This window comes from Narcine bancroftii, chromosome 6, assembly GCF_036971445.1.
Source record: "Narcine bancroftii isolate sNarBan1 chromosome 6, sNarBan1.hap1, whole genome shotgun sequence".
NCBI classification, from domain to species: Eukaryota; Metazoa; Chordata; class Chondrichthyes; order Torpediniformes; family Narcinidae; genus Narcine; species Narcine bancroftii.
The window spans coordinates 1055536-1071370 of NC_091474.1; the positions used below are offsets into that span (position 1 = coordinate 1055536).

Sequence of the window (15835 nt, forward strand, 5' to 3'; positions counted from 1 at the left end):
CGTGATCTATGAGGGTCGACGTATATGTTGGTCAATGGCCCATCTCAGACATTGTGAGCTTTGAGTCAATGGGGCACCTCAGGCAGCCAGAAAACTTATACACTGGATATACCATAAAACCCTTAAAATTAGACTGGAAAAGGGGGGGGGGGTCAACTTATACACTGGTCGACATACGCCAAAATATACGGTATATGTAGTGCAAGAATATTAAGAAAGGTACAGTGGATAGTTATCCCCATCCTCTTCCCCCTCCCTCCCCACTACCAATCTGCTCTGATCAAACCCCTCCATCAATCTCCTGGTATGACTCCTCCATTATTGCTGCCCAACTGGTCCACTGGTTAATAAATCAACCTCATATTGATTGTCACATGTACCAATATTCAGTGATGAAGGTTGTAGACATCTTTTACATGGCCAACAAGTAAGACTCTGCAAAAGTGAAGAGATACAGAGAGAGATCACTTGGTTTTGAGTAAAGGCAACATAATTTTACAATTTGGGGCTTCATTTCAGAGACTGATAAGTGTGGGAGTCTGATAATTGTCCTTGGATCTGGTGGTTTGGGAATTGATGGAAAGGTGAGGGGTATGTAAGATGACCAAAGCCAGGGTCTTGGATGGATCGGTCCTGTCACACCCAGTGATGCACCCTGCTGCTATGCTTTCAGTGGTGCACCTATAGAAGTTGTTCAGGGATGCAGGTGACATGCCAGTTTCCTCAGGCTTCCGAGGAAGGAGAGATACTAGCATGCTTTCTTGTCTATTGCATCGATGGGTGTTGACTAGAACAGGTCAGTGGCAATATTTATCACTACTTCAGACCCTTGATTTCACAATGAGCATTGTGTCATGTCTTGATCTTTAATCAATGCCTTCATCAGATGAGAATATAATTTTCTCAACTAATCATTCCTCAATAACCTAATCATTTCATGAGAACCCATTTTCTCATTTCTTCCCATGGATTTGTCATCTGATCCCTGTTTGTGAATCTGTCATAATCTACAATCTCTGCTGATCAATTTCCAACCCCACCCCTTTACGGATCCTTGCTCAAGGAACCCTCTAATCCTGCCGTGAGCCGTCTATTCCTCAGCAGTCATCAATTGGTGAAACCATAAATCAATGATGAAATTCACAACACTGGTACATCTTTGGATATCTGAGGAATAGAAAATTCGAAGATCTTGACTTCAGACATGGCACTATGCTCATGGTCTATGGATCAGCAATAATCCTTGCCCTTCTCTTCAATTCACAAGCATGGACTAAACTAAGCACCTCAAAGCATTGGAGAGGTAGAACCCAGGCTCCCTATACAAAATCCTCCAAATCTGCAGGCATTAAGCAAACCCTGAAACTAGCCTTTACACACTGTGACATCTGGCACTGAGAGGTGTAGATATGGCTCTGTGTGTGAGAAAACTGAAAAAACAGGACAGAGGTGCAGGAGAAGCCATTTGAGCCTGCTCCACCATTCAATACAATCTTATGCCTGACCGCGTGACTTCAGTACCTGGAAGATTGCCTTCCAAAGTGCAGGTGGAGTTTTTGTCACATGCATTAGGAAGCTTGCATACCAGATCAGTACCATTTCATGGTAGGTCCCAGAATTTAAAAGTATCTCAGCATATTTGTTGGGCCTTTACGTTTTGCTGCAATCTCTTGAGGGCTGTTTCTATTAATGCATTAAAATACTAACATAGTGATTGAGACTTGTCTCCATGTTGCAATCAATACATACAGCATTTATTTTAAAAATATAGAACAATTTATTTTTATGTCTAGGTGTATCTATAACTGTTGACTTAGTGATGTTTTTCATTTAGAACATTGTAACTTTCCTTTAATTTTCCAAAGCCTTTGCCAAGACCATTAATAAATAAAAACAGCGGGACACTCTAGATTTTATGTGACTCATCCACTCTGTTCCTCCTGGTAGGAAGAATCTGAATTTGTCATAACCCTTGACTGGGATTGGAATCTCGTCACAAACAGAATTTAGAAAAGAAGGGAACTGATGGTTTATTTAAACCACTTTAGTGAATAGAGTACTAAGATTGGAGAAAATCAGGATTCCCTCATGCTTCTATATTAACTGATCAAAAAGCTGCAGCTAAAATAAATAAATTTATTGAGGGGATCCTGTTGCCATAGAAATAAAGTCTGCAGCATCTCTTCTCTAAATAGACAATCTGTTCCTAGAAATTAATCCATCCTCAGTAGCAATAAATGTATCAATAGCATCAATGTCTTGTATTCTACATCTGAAATTTAATTCTTTTGAAGTCTATGGAATAGAAATTCAATCCCCACATTGGAGTCAGGGGACAGCACGTTTATACCACCATTTGACGTGTTTATGGATCAGCAATAATCCTTGCCCTTTTATAACAGATAACAAATTAATTTTGAAGCAATAGAACTTAAATTAAATTAAAAATTTAAAATTAGACATACAGCAAGGTAACAAGCTATTTTGGCCCACAAGGTTTGCCGCTCAATTGCACACAGTTGACCTACACCCCCAGTCCGTTTTTGAACGGTGGAGGAAACCAGAGCCTCCAGGGAAAACACACACAGAACTGGAGAAAATGTACAAGCTCCTTATAGACTGTACGGGATTTGAACCCCAGGCCCGATTGCTGGCACTGTAAAGGCGTTGCTTTAACTGCTTTGCCAACCATGCTGCCACATACGCCAATCTTATCCCAATAACAGATAATGATGACATCACAATGTTTCAAGCAATCGATTCTGACTTTATGTCATATCCAGAGGTTCTCTATTTTGCTGTTAAGGGAGATAGAGGCTGTGACCCAACATTTCTGTGTTTTTACTACAGTCACAGCATCTGCAGACTTTGTGTTTCATGCCATATGGCACATCATATCATTCTTGATATGATAGGAGAGTTTATTACTGTATACATAAGTACAATGCAGCCATATTTACCAACTGCAACAGTTAAAATTAAATATCCACAATATGCCAAGGCAGAAAAATAAATGATAAATATAAAATAATAGTCACGCAGTCGGACCATTTGGGGGTCCTTGAGTAGGTAATGGTTAGAGTTTGAGCAGTGAAGATGTACACACACTCATTACACTGTATGTTTAAATTAGCCTCACATAGCACATTCTTTTGGAAAAACTCTGTTCCATGCATATGCTTTATGATTACTTGCTTTGACATGATCTATAATTTTATACTGGCCAAGCAAATTTAAACCGTGCATAAGAGACAATTTCTATTAATATATCATGCATTGAAATGACAGTAAGTCCATTTAATAAAATTATATTTAAATTCAAAATTGTACATCTAGTTCCAGCAGATACATCTTCCCACAATATTTTGTTTTTTTTTTGGTATTTAAAGTCCACTCTGATTTATTATAGTGGTTTTGAAAAATTGACACCCGAAAGATAAATCATTTCTTTGCAACTCCCAGAACCAAAATACAATAGAGCAAGCAATCGGTCTCTGTGGCTTATCTGTGTATGTGTATGCGTGTGAGTGTTTACCTGCAGCAGGTTAGGACATCTGAGAACTTTCACCCACGTTTTTCATCTTCATGTTATTAATAGATTGAGCGGGCAACTAAACTTTCCATTTACTCACAGTTATCATTTCCTTGCTCAGCACAAGAGGCAGGAAGTTGTAGAAAAAAACATACTGAAGCCTGGGTGAGATGGAACAAAAAACGTTCACTGCCTTCCTGGTGTCATACTGCAAATATCCACCCTCTCTTTCTCTGCTTTACAAGTACAGTTTTGCTAAATATACGAATTTCCAGCTGATCCATGGAATTAAATGCACATACTATACAGAATGAAGTTACCTTTGATAAGAATACAAGTACCGAGGATCTTGTTTATTTCGTAAAATGTTTACCCATTTTCATTAGGGTTGTTGGGCCTCCTGACTCCCAGTGAGTGGGTCTGACAAAATATTGTAGTTCCTGAGCCCAAATGATACTACAACTTTATGGGTTTGTTTTTATTGTGACTTTCAGACCATAATCTGACCCAAAACAGAGGTCAATGCAGTAATTGGATTGCATTCTGTTAAAGAGGCAGAAAAAGGTTTTGTTTCTTATTAATTACAGGTGCCCGTGTTGAATTGTTGCATCTTTTCTAATTAACTTGTAGAGCTGCCTGGCATTCTGCTTTTATTTAAGCAACTGACATTGGGAGGAGATTAGGAATTTTATCATATTACCACACAGTAAATGCTGGAGGAACTCAGCCAGTCTCCAGCATTCATAGAGGGTAAAGATATAGTACCAATATTTTGGGCCTGAGCCTTTCTTAAGATGCTGTGACTGGCTGAGTTCCTCCAGCATTTACTAGGTGTTTCTACTACAGTGTCTGCAGACTTTTCTGTTTCACTTGATCTTATTACCGATTGCTTTGACATAAAGCTGTTTTTTTTATTTTTTTTTATTTTTGCACTGAGTCATATCAATAACAGCATCCACAAATGATCAACAGTATATACATAATGACATTTTTTTTCCCCCACTTCCTCTCTCCCCTTCCCCACCCTCATAAAAAATCAATAAATGATAAAACACTTAAAACAAAGAAATAACCAAAAAAAAAGAAATGGTGTTGTCTACTGACACATATTTAAATCTTATTGGGCTCATGATTATGTTGTTTTACGAGATGGAGGTTTGTGGTCGGCATTCTCCGACATATTTTAAGTATGTTCTAATATTAAAATGTTCTCTTGAAGAAGACTTGAGAGTTGTGCACAATTTGCGAGAAATGTTACCTTTTTTTATCTAATATACAAATCTGTAGATGTATGTTTATGAGTGTGTGTGTTCTGCAGCTGACATTAAGAATGTACTCATCTCATCTTTCCTTTCTTTGCAGTTAATGAAATTATAAGAAAAGATCTTTCTGGAGTCACTGTGCGAAGCCTGTCCTAGACCCAGCAAATTTATATTACAGAACCATTGAAATTTTCCACACTTTCAGTGGAACCCTTGGTTTACCCATAATCAGCTCCACAGAACAGTTTACTGGCAAGAAGCTCATTTCTCTGACGAATCACATAGGAACTTTCACAATGTCAATTTCAACACAGCAAAGTTTCCTCGTTGTTTCCATTCATTCAAAGTATTTATTGGATCCAATAAGAGTATCTTTAGTTTATGCTTGTACACATTTTGATCACACCCATTTATAGTCAAATTTACAAAAGAAGGGCTGAACCTCAGACCCCATCCATTGGATATGTGCTATTTTTCAACTGTTATTAACCCTCCTTAACCACAAGAAAAGGGCTACAAATATCTTCGCAGCAGTTTACATATAATGGACCTAAACATGGCTTGAAGTCAAAATGAAAATGCTTTTATGAATAAGATGGGTGACGGTAAGAACGTGCCTCAGACATCTCAGATCATGAATTCTATGTATTTGTGCGATGCCTTTTTAAGCACCGGTGCAAAATGAAAATTATATTTTATTCTTCAGTCTGCTACTCCCAGTTCTATACAATAGTTAATTTATATTGAACAATGATAAATGGTGAATGATCAGCAGGAGAACCAAGTTTCTTTCAAATTAAGAAAGTTATTTTCTGTCCAGCAGTTTAAAGAGTACAGCTAGAATTACTGTGCTCTGTTGAAGCTCAAAGTTTCTTTCTGACATATGCTGGGATGTTGCCAACATTCAATACACTTCCTGGTGAACCAGAAGATTTCTGTATCTATTAAAATCATCCTAATATTTCTTTCACAGTCAAATTTAATTCCATAAGATAGCATGGGAAAATGCATGGCAGAATTAGTTTTAAATGGTATAATTTGTTATTGTTAACTGCCACCTTGTGGGGCTAAAAATATTTTCAGTCTTATGGTACTATAAATGAGATGAGATCGGATGAAATGTAGTACTTAGAGCTCATGATGTTTCACATTTCAAATTTACTCAGTTAGCTATTCAGATCTACAATTTGCTAAAGTATAAAAAGATTCCTAAGTGATTGGGCTCCCCGAGAAGAAAGCATATATCTAATGGAAAATGCTTACCAATAAGCCTCGTTCAGTCTGGTGCCTCATTAGAAATTATTCAGCAGGTGCGTCTTCCAATAATTTATTTGACTTTGTGGATAGGTAACAGTCAAATTTAGATTCAATAACTATGGTTTCAAAACATTTTGCGGATGCATTGAATGTAGACTTAAGAAAGCCCATGTTCTTTTTCTATAAATGAATTTATTTTGGTTTTTGTGTTAAACATATTTAGCTTGCTTAAACTCAGGATGCTTTTTGCAGTATTTTTATTCAATAATAGCAAGTGGTTTGTTGGTCAGTGTTTCATATATTATATAATCAAGCATGAATATTGCCAACTGATGTAAATAGCTGGTAATGTAGAAGTTAGGAATGAAAAGTCTTTAAGCAAGGTGAAATATAAAGAAAGCGATGGCATCTTCTAACATTACATTGTAGACACATTATTTTCTTTCCCCTTTAAAAAGTCACATTTATTTACTGACAAGAGAAAATTGGCCAAATAATCTATTTTAAGGTTATTTTACTGGTGAACTTTGGAGTGAAGAAATCTCACTTTTACTTTTAGACTTGCTCTTTCCCGCTCATCTACATTTGATGTCCATCACTCATTTAATATTATAATTAAAACAATGCACAAAAGAATGCTGCGCCCAGTAGATTACAAAGGGTAACATCATAGTCTAGAGTATAGGAGCTGGGAGGTGATGCTGCAGCTGTTTAAGGCATTGGTGAGGCCAGGTTTGGAGTACTGTGCTCAGTTCTGGTCTCCAAATTATAGAAAGGATATAAATAAGGTGGAGAGGGTGCAGAGAAGGTTTACAAGGATATTGCCTGTCTTACAGCATCTGGATTACAGGGATAGATTAAGGAGACTGGGGCTTTATTCATTGGAACTTAGGCAACGGTGAGGGGACTTGATAGAGGTATTTAAAATTAAGAAAGGAATAGATAGACAAGACATAAACAGACTCTTTCCCCTGAGGGCAGGGAAGGTTGGAACAAGAGGCCATGAGTTAAGGGTAAGGAGAAATATTAGAGGTGGCTTTTTCACTCAACGAGTGGTGGCAGAATGGAATGAACTTCCGAATGAGATCGTTGCGTCAGGGTCCCTTCTGTCATTTAAGAGAAGGTTGGATGTACATGGAGGGGAGAGGGTCGGAGGGTTATTGGCTGAGAGCGAGAGGGTTGAGCTAGTGGAGTTGTTCGAGTGAACTGGTGCGGACTCGAAAGGCCGACAGGGCCTGTTTCCGCTCCGTAACTGGTTATAGGGTTTATAGGGTTTAAATGAGGCTCTTCTTGTTATGAAGTGAAACTGTTGCTGGTTGAAAAACTGTATAATAATTTCATAAAATATTTGTAAATCTAAAGCAACTTTTATTTTGTTGACCCTTAGTGTTCATATTTTTCAACTATTCCTCCTCCACAACACAAATTGAGTGCAGTAAAAGATGTAAATTAGACAAAATGACACAATCTATTAGTGTACAATTTACAAGGATAAAATTTTGTCAATTAATTTGAGTTAATACATTTTTGAAATACAAGTTACTTCATACACTCTCATGATTCCAAGTCTTGGCGGGTCAACCCATTATGAAATGAGCCCCAGGCTACATTTGTGGCATTGTTGCTAAATTTTAATATTTTCTCGTATTGAGCAACATTAGCCCTATCAAAGTGCACAACATTGCTCGTCTTGTTCATAAACGTATCTTGTTACAGATGATTAAATATATATCAAAAGATGGTAATAGAGAGTCAAATGGAAAATGTTTGAAGGAGTCAGCTTCTTGTATGTGTAATATAATTTGTGTACAGTTTATTACAAAACTATATTTTGCTTTAGAACAATGTGAGTTCCAACATTTTTAATTGCTATGTTCCGTCAAGCTCTTTTAATTCTGTTTTTCATGATGCAACATCTCTCCATTTAGCCCCATAGATGTGGATGGTGGCCACATTTGTACATGAGGAAACACCATCAATGTTTATCCCCATAGATGTGGATGGTGGCCACATTTGTCCATGAGGAAACACCATCAACGTTTAGCCCCATAGATGTGGATGGTGGCCACATTTGTCCATGAGGAAACACCATCAACGTTTATCCCCATAGATGTGGATGGTGGCCACATTTGCCATGAGGAAACACCATCAACGTTTAGCCCCATAGATGTGGATGGTGGCCACATTTGTCCATGAGGAAACACCATCAACGTTTAGCCCCATAGATGTGGATGGTGGCCACATTTGTCCATGAGGAAACACCATCAACGTTTAGCCCCATAGATGTGGATGGTGGCCACATTTGTCCATGAGGAAACACCATCAACGTTTATCCCCATAGATGTGGATGGTGGCCACATTTGTCCATGAGGAAACACCATCAACGTTTATCCCCATAGATGTGGATGGTGGCCACATTTGTCCATGAGGAAACACCATCAACGTTTATCCCCATAGATGTGGATGGTGGCCACATTTGTCCATGAGGAAACACCATCAACGTTTATCCCCATAGATGTGGATGGTGGCCACATTTGAACATGAGGAAGCACCATCTTCCCTCAGTTGTCTAAAGGGTATTGCTGCAGTACCTTCCTGCCATTGTTACTGAAACAAAAATTAAAGTAATTGGCAGCCAAAAAAAACAACTATATTTTCCACAGATCTTTGTAAAGTAAAATATTTCAAAAGAAAAACCTTTTTTTTTTTGTTAAGGACCTACCAGGCCAAGTATGTTTTGAGCCAACAAAGTTCTTAGCAAAGGTCAACTATGGAAAGCTGACTCATAAGGTCCATGCGTAATAGCAGAAAGAATGTGATAAAGTGAAGATTTGCACTGTTAAATGTAATGCCATTGATTATGAGCAATATTCCTTCTGAATGTAGAATCTCTCTAAAGACAGCACTATGTTTTTTGTAATGTAAAGATTTCTGCTGCTTACCTTTGCGTACTCAAAAAGTTCTCAATATCTATTCTTGTTTTTCAAAAGCATGATGTACTCTATATTTCAGAAATATAGTCTTAAAGAGTTTTGTTTCATCCTTTTGATCCTAAAATATTGTTGATACTATTTGCCCATATTCCTTAATAATTCCTTCTGTGTAAGATCGAATGAGATTTGAACTCATGTCACATAAAGTACTGCTTAAAATATATATATTTAACATATATTCAATGTAAAGAAATATATATACTAAGATTTTCTTCTAAAAAAACCTAAGAACCAACACAGAGGAAGTTAAATGCATTTGATGGTATTAACATTTATTCTTTAATCATTAACTTTTTTTAATAATGTTTTGCTTCAATCTGTGCAAGTTATCAATAAAAAAGAAGGAAAAAAGCTTTATTTTTGGCTGAACTCTTTTTTGTTCATATTTAGAAATAGCACCCACAAGAAAATACATTTGATTGTTCTTCATCGTAACATAATTAATATTAAAAACTGATTTGTTTATAAAAAGCAAGAGTCAATTACATTTTTTAAAAGCTGATTGCAAGTTATTTGATCCTAAATATTTGAAATTTCACACTAACTACATTGGAACAGGAAAAATGGATTATTAATTATTTGCCTTTGGTATAAATAAGTGAAAAAAAAACCACAATGAAAGATTTTATTTGAGTTAAGTTTAAGAACAGTATGAGAGATCGGTCACATTGCAGCTCAAATAACTTTTATGGCATTGTCCTGAAATTTGGAGTGTGATGTAAAGATTCTTCTTTGGCTTGGCTTCGCGGACGAAGATTTATGGAGGGGGTAGATGTCCACGTCAGCTGCAGGCTCGATTATGGCTGACAAGTCCGATGCGGGACAGGCAGACATGGTTGCAGCGGTTGCAGTGGAAAATTGGTGGGTTGGGGTTGGGTGTTGGGTTTTTCCTCCTTTGTCTTTTGTCAGTGAGGTGGGCTCTGTGCTCTTCTTCAAAGAAGGTTGCTGTCCGCCGAACTGTGAGGCACCAAGATGCACGGTTTGAGGCTAAATCAGCCCACTGGCGGTGGTCAATGTGGCAGGCACCAAGAGATTTCTTTAGGCAGTCCTTGTACCTCTTCTTTGGTGCACCTCTGTCACGGTGGCCAGTGGAGAGCTCGCCATATAACACGATCTTGGGAAGGCGATGGTCCTCCATTCTGGAGACGTGACCCACCCAGCGCAGCTGGATCTTCAGCAGCGTGGACTCGATGCTGTCGGCCTCTGCCATCTCGAGTACTTCGATGTTAGGGATGAAGGCGCTCCAATGAATGTTGAGGATGGAGCGGAGACAACGCTGGTGGAAGCGTTCTAGGAGCCGTAGGTGATGCCGGTAGAGGACCCATGATTCAGATCCGAATAGTTAAAGACTCACAGTAATGTGTGGTTTCTGCAAGAGAAAATAAAAATGGGAATCAGGAAATTGTTGAGAATGATAGGCTGCTTCTCCCCAAGGTTGACTGTTATAATCTGCATCTATGGAATCCACACAACCTCCACATTTCACTCACTATATTTGCTGCAAAAAATATTAAATTTTGTTGACTAAGGGCAACTGGATTTTTAACTGGTCAAACATCCAAGTAAAGATCAAATTTGAAAGTCTGATCAATTCTCTTCATGATAAGTCCATAGATTGTTTAGAAACAATAACATTTAATTTTCTTTTGCTTTTCCATGAAATCGTGGTTCTATGTTAAACCCACATTAAATTTTATGTCAATCATTCTAACCCTCAACCAATGTGTCCAAAAATGACAAACTGAAAAAAAATACTTAAACACATGCTTTCATATACAGTAAATTAAAGATTTTTATTCATTCATGGGATGTGGATGTAACGGGCAAGCCCAGGATATTTGCCTTTTACGTTACTGCCGTGTAAGTAAGGGTGCGCTGACCAGGGCCGTGTAAGTAAGGGAGTGCTGACCCCGGCCGTGTAAGTAAGGGTGTGCTGTCCAGGGCCGTGTAAGTAAGGGTGTGCTGACCAGGGCCGTGTAAGTAAGGGTGTGCTGTCCAGGGCCATGTAAGTAAGGGTGTGCTGACCAGGGCCGTGTAAGTAAGGGTGTGTTGTCCAGGGCCATGTAAGTAAGAGTGTGCTAACCGAGGCCGTGTAAGTAAAGGTGTGCTGACCAGAGCCATGTTGGTAAATGTGTGCTGACCCGGGCCATGTAAGTAAGAGTGTGCTGACCAGAGCCATGTTGGTAAATGTGTGCTGACCAGGACCATGTAAGTAAGAGTGTGCTAACCGGGGCCGTGTAAGTAAAGGTGTGCTGACCAGAGCCATGTTGGTAAATGTGTGCTGACCCGGGCCATGTAAGTAAGAGTGTGCTGTCCCGGGCCATGTAAGTAAGAGTGTGCTAACCGGGGCCGTGTAAGTAAAGGTGTGCTGACCAGAGCCATGTTGGTAAATGTGTGCTGACCCGGGCCATGTAAGTAAGAGTGTGCTGTCCCGGGCCATGTAAGTAAGAGTGTGCTAACCGGGGCCGTGTAAGTAAAGGTGTGCTGACCAGAGCCATGTTGGTAAATGTGTGCTGACCTGGACCATTTAAGTAAGGGTGTGCTGTCCAGGGCCATGTAAGTAAGGGTGTGCTGTCCAGGGCCATGTAAGTAAGGGTGTGCTGACCAGGGCCGTGTAAGTAAGGGTGTGCTGTCCAGGGCCATGTAAGTAAGGGTGTGCTGACCAGGGCCGTGTAAGTAAGGGTGTGTTGTCCAGGGCCATGTAAGTAAGAGTGTCCTAACCGGGGCCGTGTTAGTAAGGGTGTGCTGTCCAGGGCCATGTAAGTAAGGGTGTGCTGACCAGGGCCGTGTAAGTAAGGGTGTGTTGTCCAGGGCCATGTAAGTAAGGGTGTGCTGACCAGGGCCGTGTAAGTAAGGGTGTGCTGTCCAGGGCCATGTAAGTAAGGGTGTGCTGACCAGGGCCGTGTAAGTAAGGGTGTGTTGTCCAGGGCCATGTAAGTAAGAGTGTGCTAACCGGGGCCGTGTAAGTAAAGGTGTGCTGACCAGAGCCATGTTGGTAAATGTGTGCTGACCCGGGCCATGTAAGGTTTGCTGACTCGTCCATGAATAACTGCAATGTAAATGGCAGGCATGCTTCTGAATAATTGCTTTAGACGGATCACTGGACAATGATGGTGGTGTAGTTTATTTCTATTCAGCTTGCTGTGTGATACTGCAGGTGAAGAGACCACTTCAACGCTTTTGCTCTTTTGCTTCATGAGGTAAATGAAACAATATTACTGGATTGTGACTGCAGACAAAGCCATTTGTGAACATTATGCATGTTTATGAACTGCTGTGTTTTAATGACATGCAGTTGCCAAAAATCAACTATGCAGTTGCTTGGATCCTTTGCTCAAATTCCACCATTGCCACTTGACAATCATCGTGCTGTGTGTAATGCTTGAAGAGAAGAGCGGCTGCAAAAGGCTGTTGGAAAACGTAGTCTCCAGAATGGGAGAGTCCCATGGAGAACCTAGAGAGCACTAGACAGGAGGACAGCCTCCACAGAAGCCAACAAGATGCTATTTTTCAGAGAGAGCCAATGAGACGAGTACTGTAGAAGAGTGAGTCATGTATCCTACTTACTGAATATGCCTCAGGCAGTCAGCGAATATTAATCGATGTTTTACCAAATAACGAGCAGATTGCTTATAAAGTAATTCATGTGATTTTCATTTTTAATCTTAATATTATTCATTAATAATTAATAATGAAAATGGGAAACTATTAATTAGAGCATTTCATGCCATTATATATTGTGTATACATTTTGATATTTCCTTCTGTTATGTTAATGAAACATGTATATGAGATTATTATAATGAACTCAATAAAAAAATTTTATAAAGGAGAAAAGAAAAGGAAGTCAGTGAATGAGAAATTCAAGCATTCAATCCATCTCAATAGTGTCTAGTCAATAGTTTCAACAGTGTGACTTCCAAACCTAAAATAAGCATTTCCCAACATTACCTTCATTCCTCTTCACGGATTCACCCTCTCACACAGATGTCATTAATTAATCCCCTTCCTTCAAACACTGATATCTGATTCCTTCATCTCCCTTCATACAAAAACACACACACACACACACACACACACACACACACACACACACACACACACACACACACACACGTGCACTTGGAGATTGGAATGGACAAAACAGAAACCTGGATACGACTGAGGGTTCTCTTAATCTCCTGGGTACTGAATGTGTTCAGCTGTTGGTTTAATTACAGAGCTCATTCATACTGAGATGATATGCAACAGGAGCTTGTGTACTTATGTTGTTAAGGGTAGTTGCACAGCATTCAGAAATTCAACTTAAAGGTCTTGTTGATTCATTGCATTTTTGAAATTACCACAATCATGTCCTGTTGGAGAGAATTTGATGAAGAACTGCACAACTGCACAGCAATGCTTGAATGGTATCAAACTAGTCTATATAATTGCAGCACTAACACATGCCTTGGCATCTCCTCCTTTTATATTTTTCAAGTTATGGTGAAAATAATATGAGCTAACGACAAGATATGCTATCACTATAACATTTTATAGTACACGCCCCATTTTTAAAGTAGATTGACTCTGAAAGGTTTCTTGTATTGTTTCATCAGAGAGAATCTGTGTGTATATGTGTTTGTATGTATATGTGTGCAAGTGTGTGTCTGTGTGTGTAGGAGTGTGTGGGTGTGTGTGGGTGTTTGTGTGTGTGCATGTGTGTGTGTATGTGTGTGTATGTGTTTGTGTTTCTGTGTGTATATGTGTTTGTGTGTGTATGTGGGTTTATGTCTGAGTGTGTATGTGTGTATGTGTATGTGTGTGTGGGTGTGTTTGTATGTGTGTGTGGGTGTTTGTGGGGGTATTTATGATTGTGTGTGTTTGTATGTGTGTGTGTACATGGGTGTATATGGGTTTATGTGTGTATGTATGTTTGTGTGTGTATGTATGTTTGTGTGTGTGGGTGTGTGCATATATGTTTGTGTGCATTTGTATGTATATGTTTGTGTGTGGGTGTTTGTGTGTGGGTGTTTGTGTGTGAATGTATGTTTTTCTGTGTTTGTATGTGTGCACGTGGGTGTATGTAGGTTTATATGTGTATGTATGTTTGTATGTGTGGGTGTGTGTGTATGCTTGTGTGTGTTTGTAGGTGTGTGTATGTATGTTTGAGTGTATTTGTATGTCTGTGTCACTGTTTGTATGTGTATGTATGTATGTTTGTATGTGTGTGTGTGTGTGGGTGTTTGTCTGTGGGGATGTTTGTGTGCATATGTATGTGTGGGTGTGTGTGTATGATTGTGTGTGTTTGTGTGTGAGTGGGTGTTTGCATGTGTATGTATGTGTGTGTGTATTTGTATGTGTGTGTGGGTGTTTGTGTGTGAATGTATGTTTGTATGTTTGTATGGGGTGTGTATATGTATGGGTGTGTGCATGTGTGTTGAGTTTGTGGGTGTTTGTATGTGATGTCTGTTTGTACATATGTGTGTGTTTGTGTGTGTATGTATGTTTCTATGTGTGTGTCTGTATATGGGTTTGTGTTTGTGTATGTGTGTGCGTGTGTGTGGGTGTTTGTGTGTATGGATGTTTGTGTATGAATGTATGTGTGTGTCTGAATGTGTGTTTGTGTGTGTATGTATGTATGTGTATGTTTCTGTGTGTGTATGTATGTTTGTGTGTATGCTTGGGTGTGTTTGTATGTATGTGTGTTGGTGTTTGTGAGTGTCTTTGTATGTTTGTATGTATGGGTGTGTGTGTATGCTTGTGTGTTTATATGTTTGTGTCAGTTTTTGAGTGTGTATGTATGTTTGTGTGTGGGGGGTTTGAGTGTGTATGTATGTGTGTATGTGTGGGGCGTGTGTGTATGCTTGTGTGTGTTTGTATGTGTGTGTGGGTGTTTGTGTGTATGTATATTTGTCTGTGTTTGTAAGTGCATGTATGTTTGTGTGTGTATGTATGTTTGTATGTTTGTGTGTGGGTGTGTGTGTATGCTTGTGTGTTTATATGTTTGTGTCAGTTTTAGAGTGTGTATGTATGTGTGTATGTGTGGGGGGTGTGTGTATGCTTGTGTGTGTTTGTATGTGTGTGTGGGTGTGTGTGTATATGTATGTTTGTATGTGTGTGTGGATTTTGTGTGTGCGTATGTATGTTTGTGTGTGTCTATGTGTGTGTATGTATGTTTGTGTGTGTGTGTATATATGTATGTTTGGTGGAAGCGTTCTAGGAGCCATAGGTGATGCCGGTAGAGGACCCATGATTTGGATCGCCTTCCCAAGATCGTGTTATATGGCAAGCTCTCCACTAGCCACTGAGACAGAGGTACACCAAAGAAGAGGTACAAGGACTGCCTAAAGAAATCTCTTGGTGCCTGCCACATTGACCACCGCCAGTGGGCTGATATCGCCTCAAACCGCGCATCTTAGCGCGTCACAGTTCGGCGGGCAGCAACCTCCTTTGAAATATGTAAATGAGTGCGTATCTGTGTATGTGTGTGTGTATATGGGTTTGTATGTGTATATTTGTGTGTGTATGTATGTATGCATGTATGTGTGTGTATGCATGTGTGTCTGTGTGTGTGTGAGTGTTTGTCTATTTGGATGTGTGTACATGTATGTTTGTGTGTATGTGTGCATTTGAATGTGTGTATGTTTGTTTGTGTATATTTGTGTGTATGTATGTATGTATGTATGTGTGTGTGTCTCTATGTATGTGTTTGTTTCTGTGTGTGTGTGTTTGAATGCATGTATGATTGTGTGTTTTTGTATGTGTGTGTTTATATGGGTTTGGTGTATATGTATGTTTGTGTGTGTGTTT

The 15835-nt window shown here is 39.3% G+C and overlaps 1 protein-coding gene across 3 annotated transcripts in view; it reads left to right on the forward strand.

Moving 5' to 3' along the window:
• Positions 1 to 8385, forward strand: part of nfatc2a (nuclear factor of activated T cells 2a) — a 157557-nt gene extending 149172 nt beyond the window's left edge. For all 3 annotated transcript variants that reach the window (XM_069883607.1, XM_069883605.1, XM_069883606.1), the window contains one exon: positions 4895 to 8385. In XM_069883607.1, coding sequence (XP_069739708.1) covers positions 4895 to 4909 — 15 coding nt within the window. In that variant the 3' untranslated portion in view covers positions 4910 to 8385. The remainder of the gene's footprint in view (positions 1 to 4894) is intronic.
• Positions 8386 to 15835: the final 7450 nt, after the last annotated feature.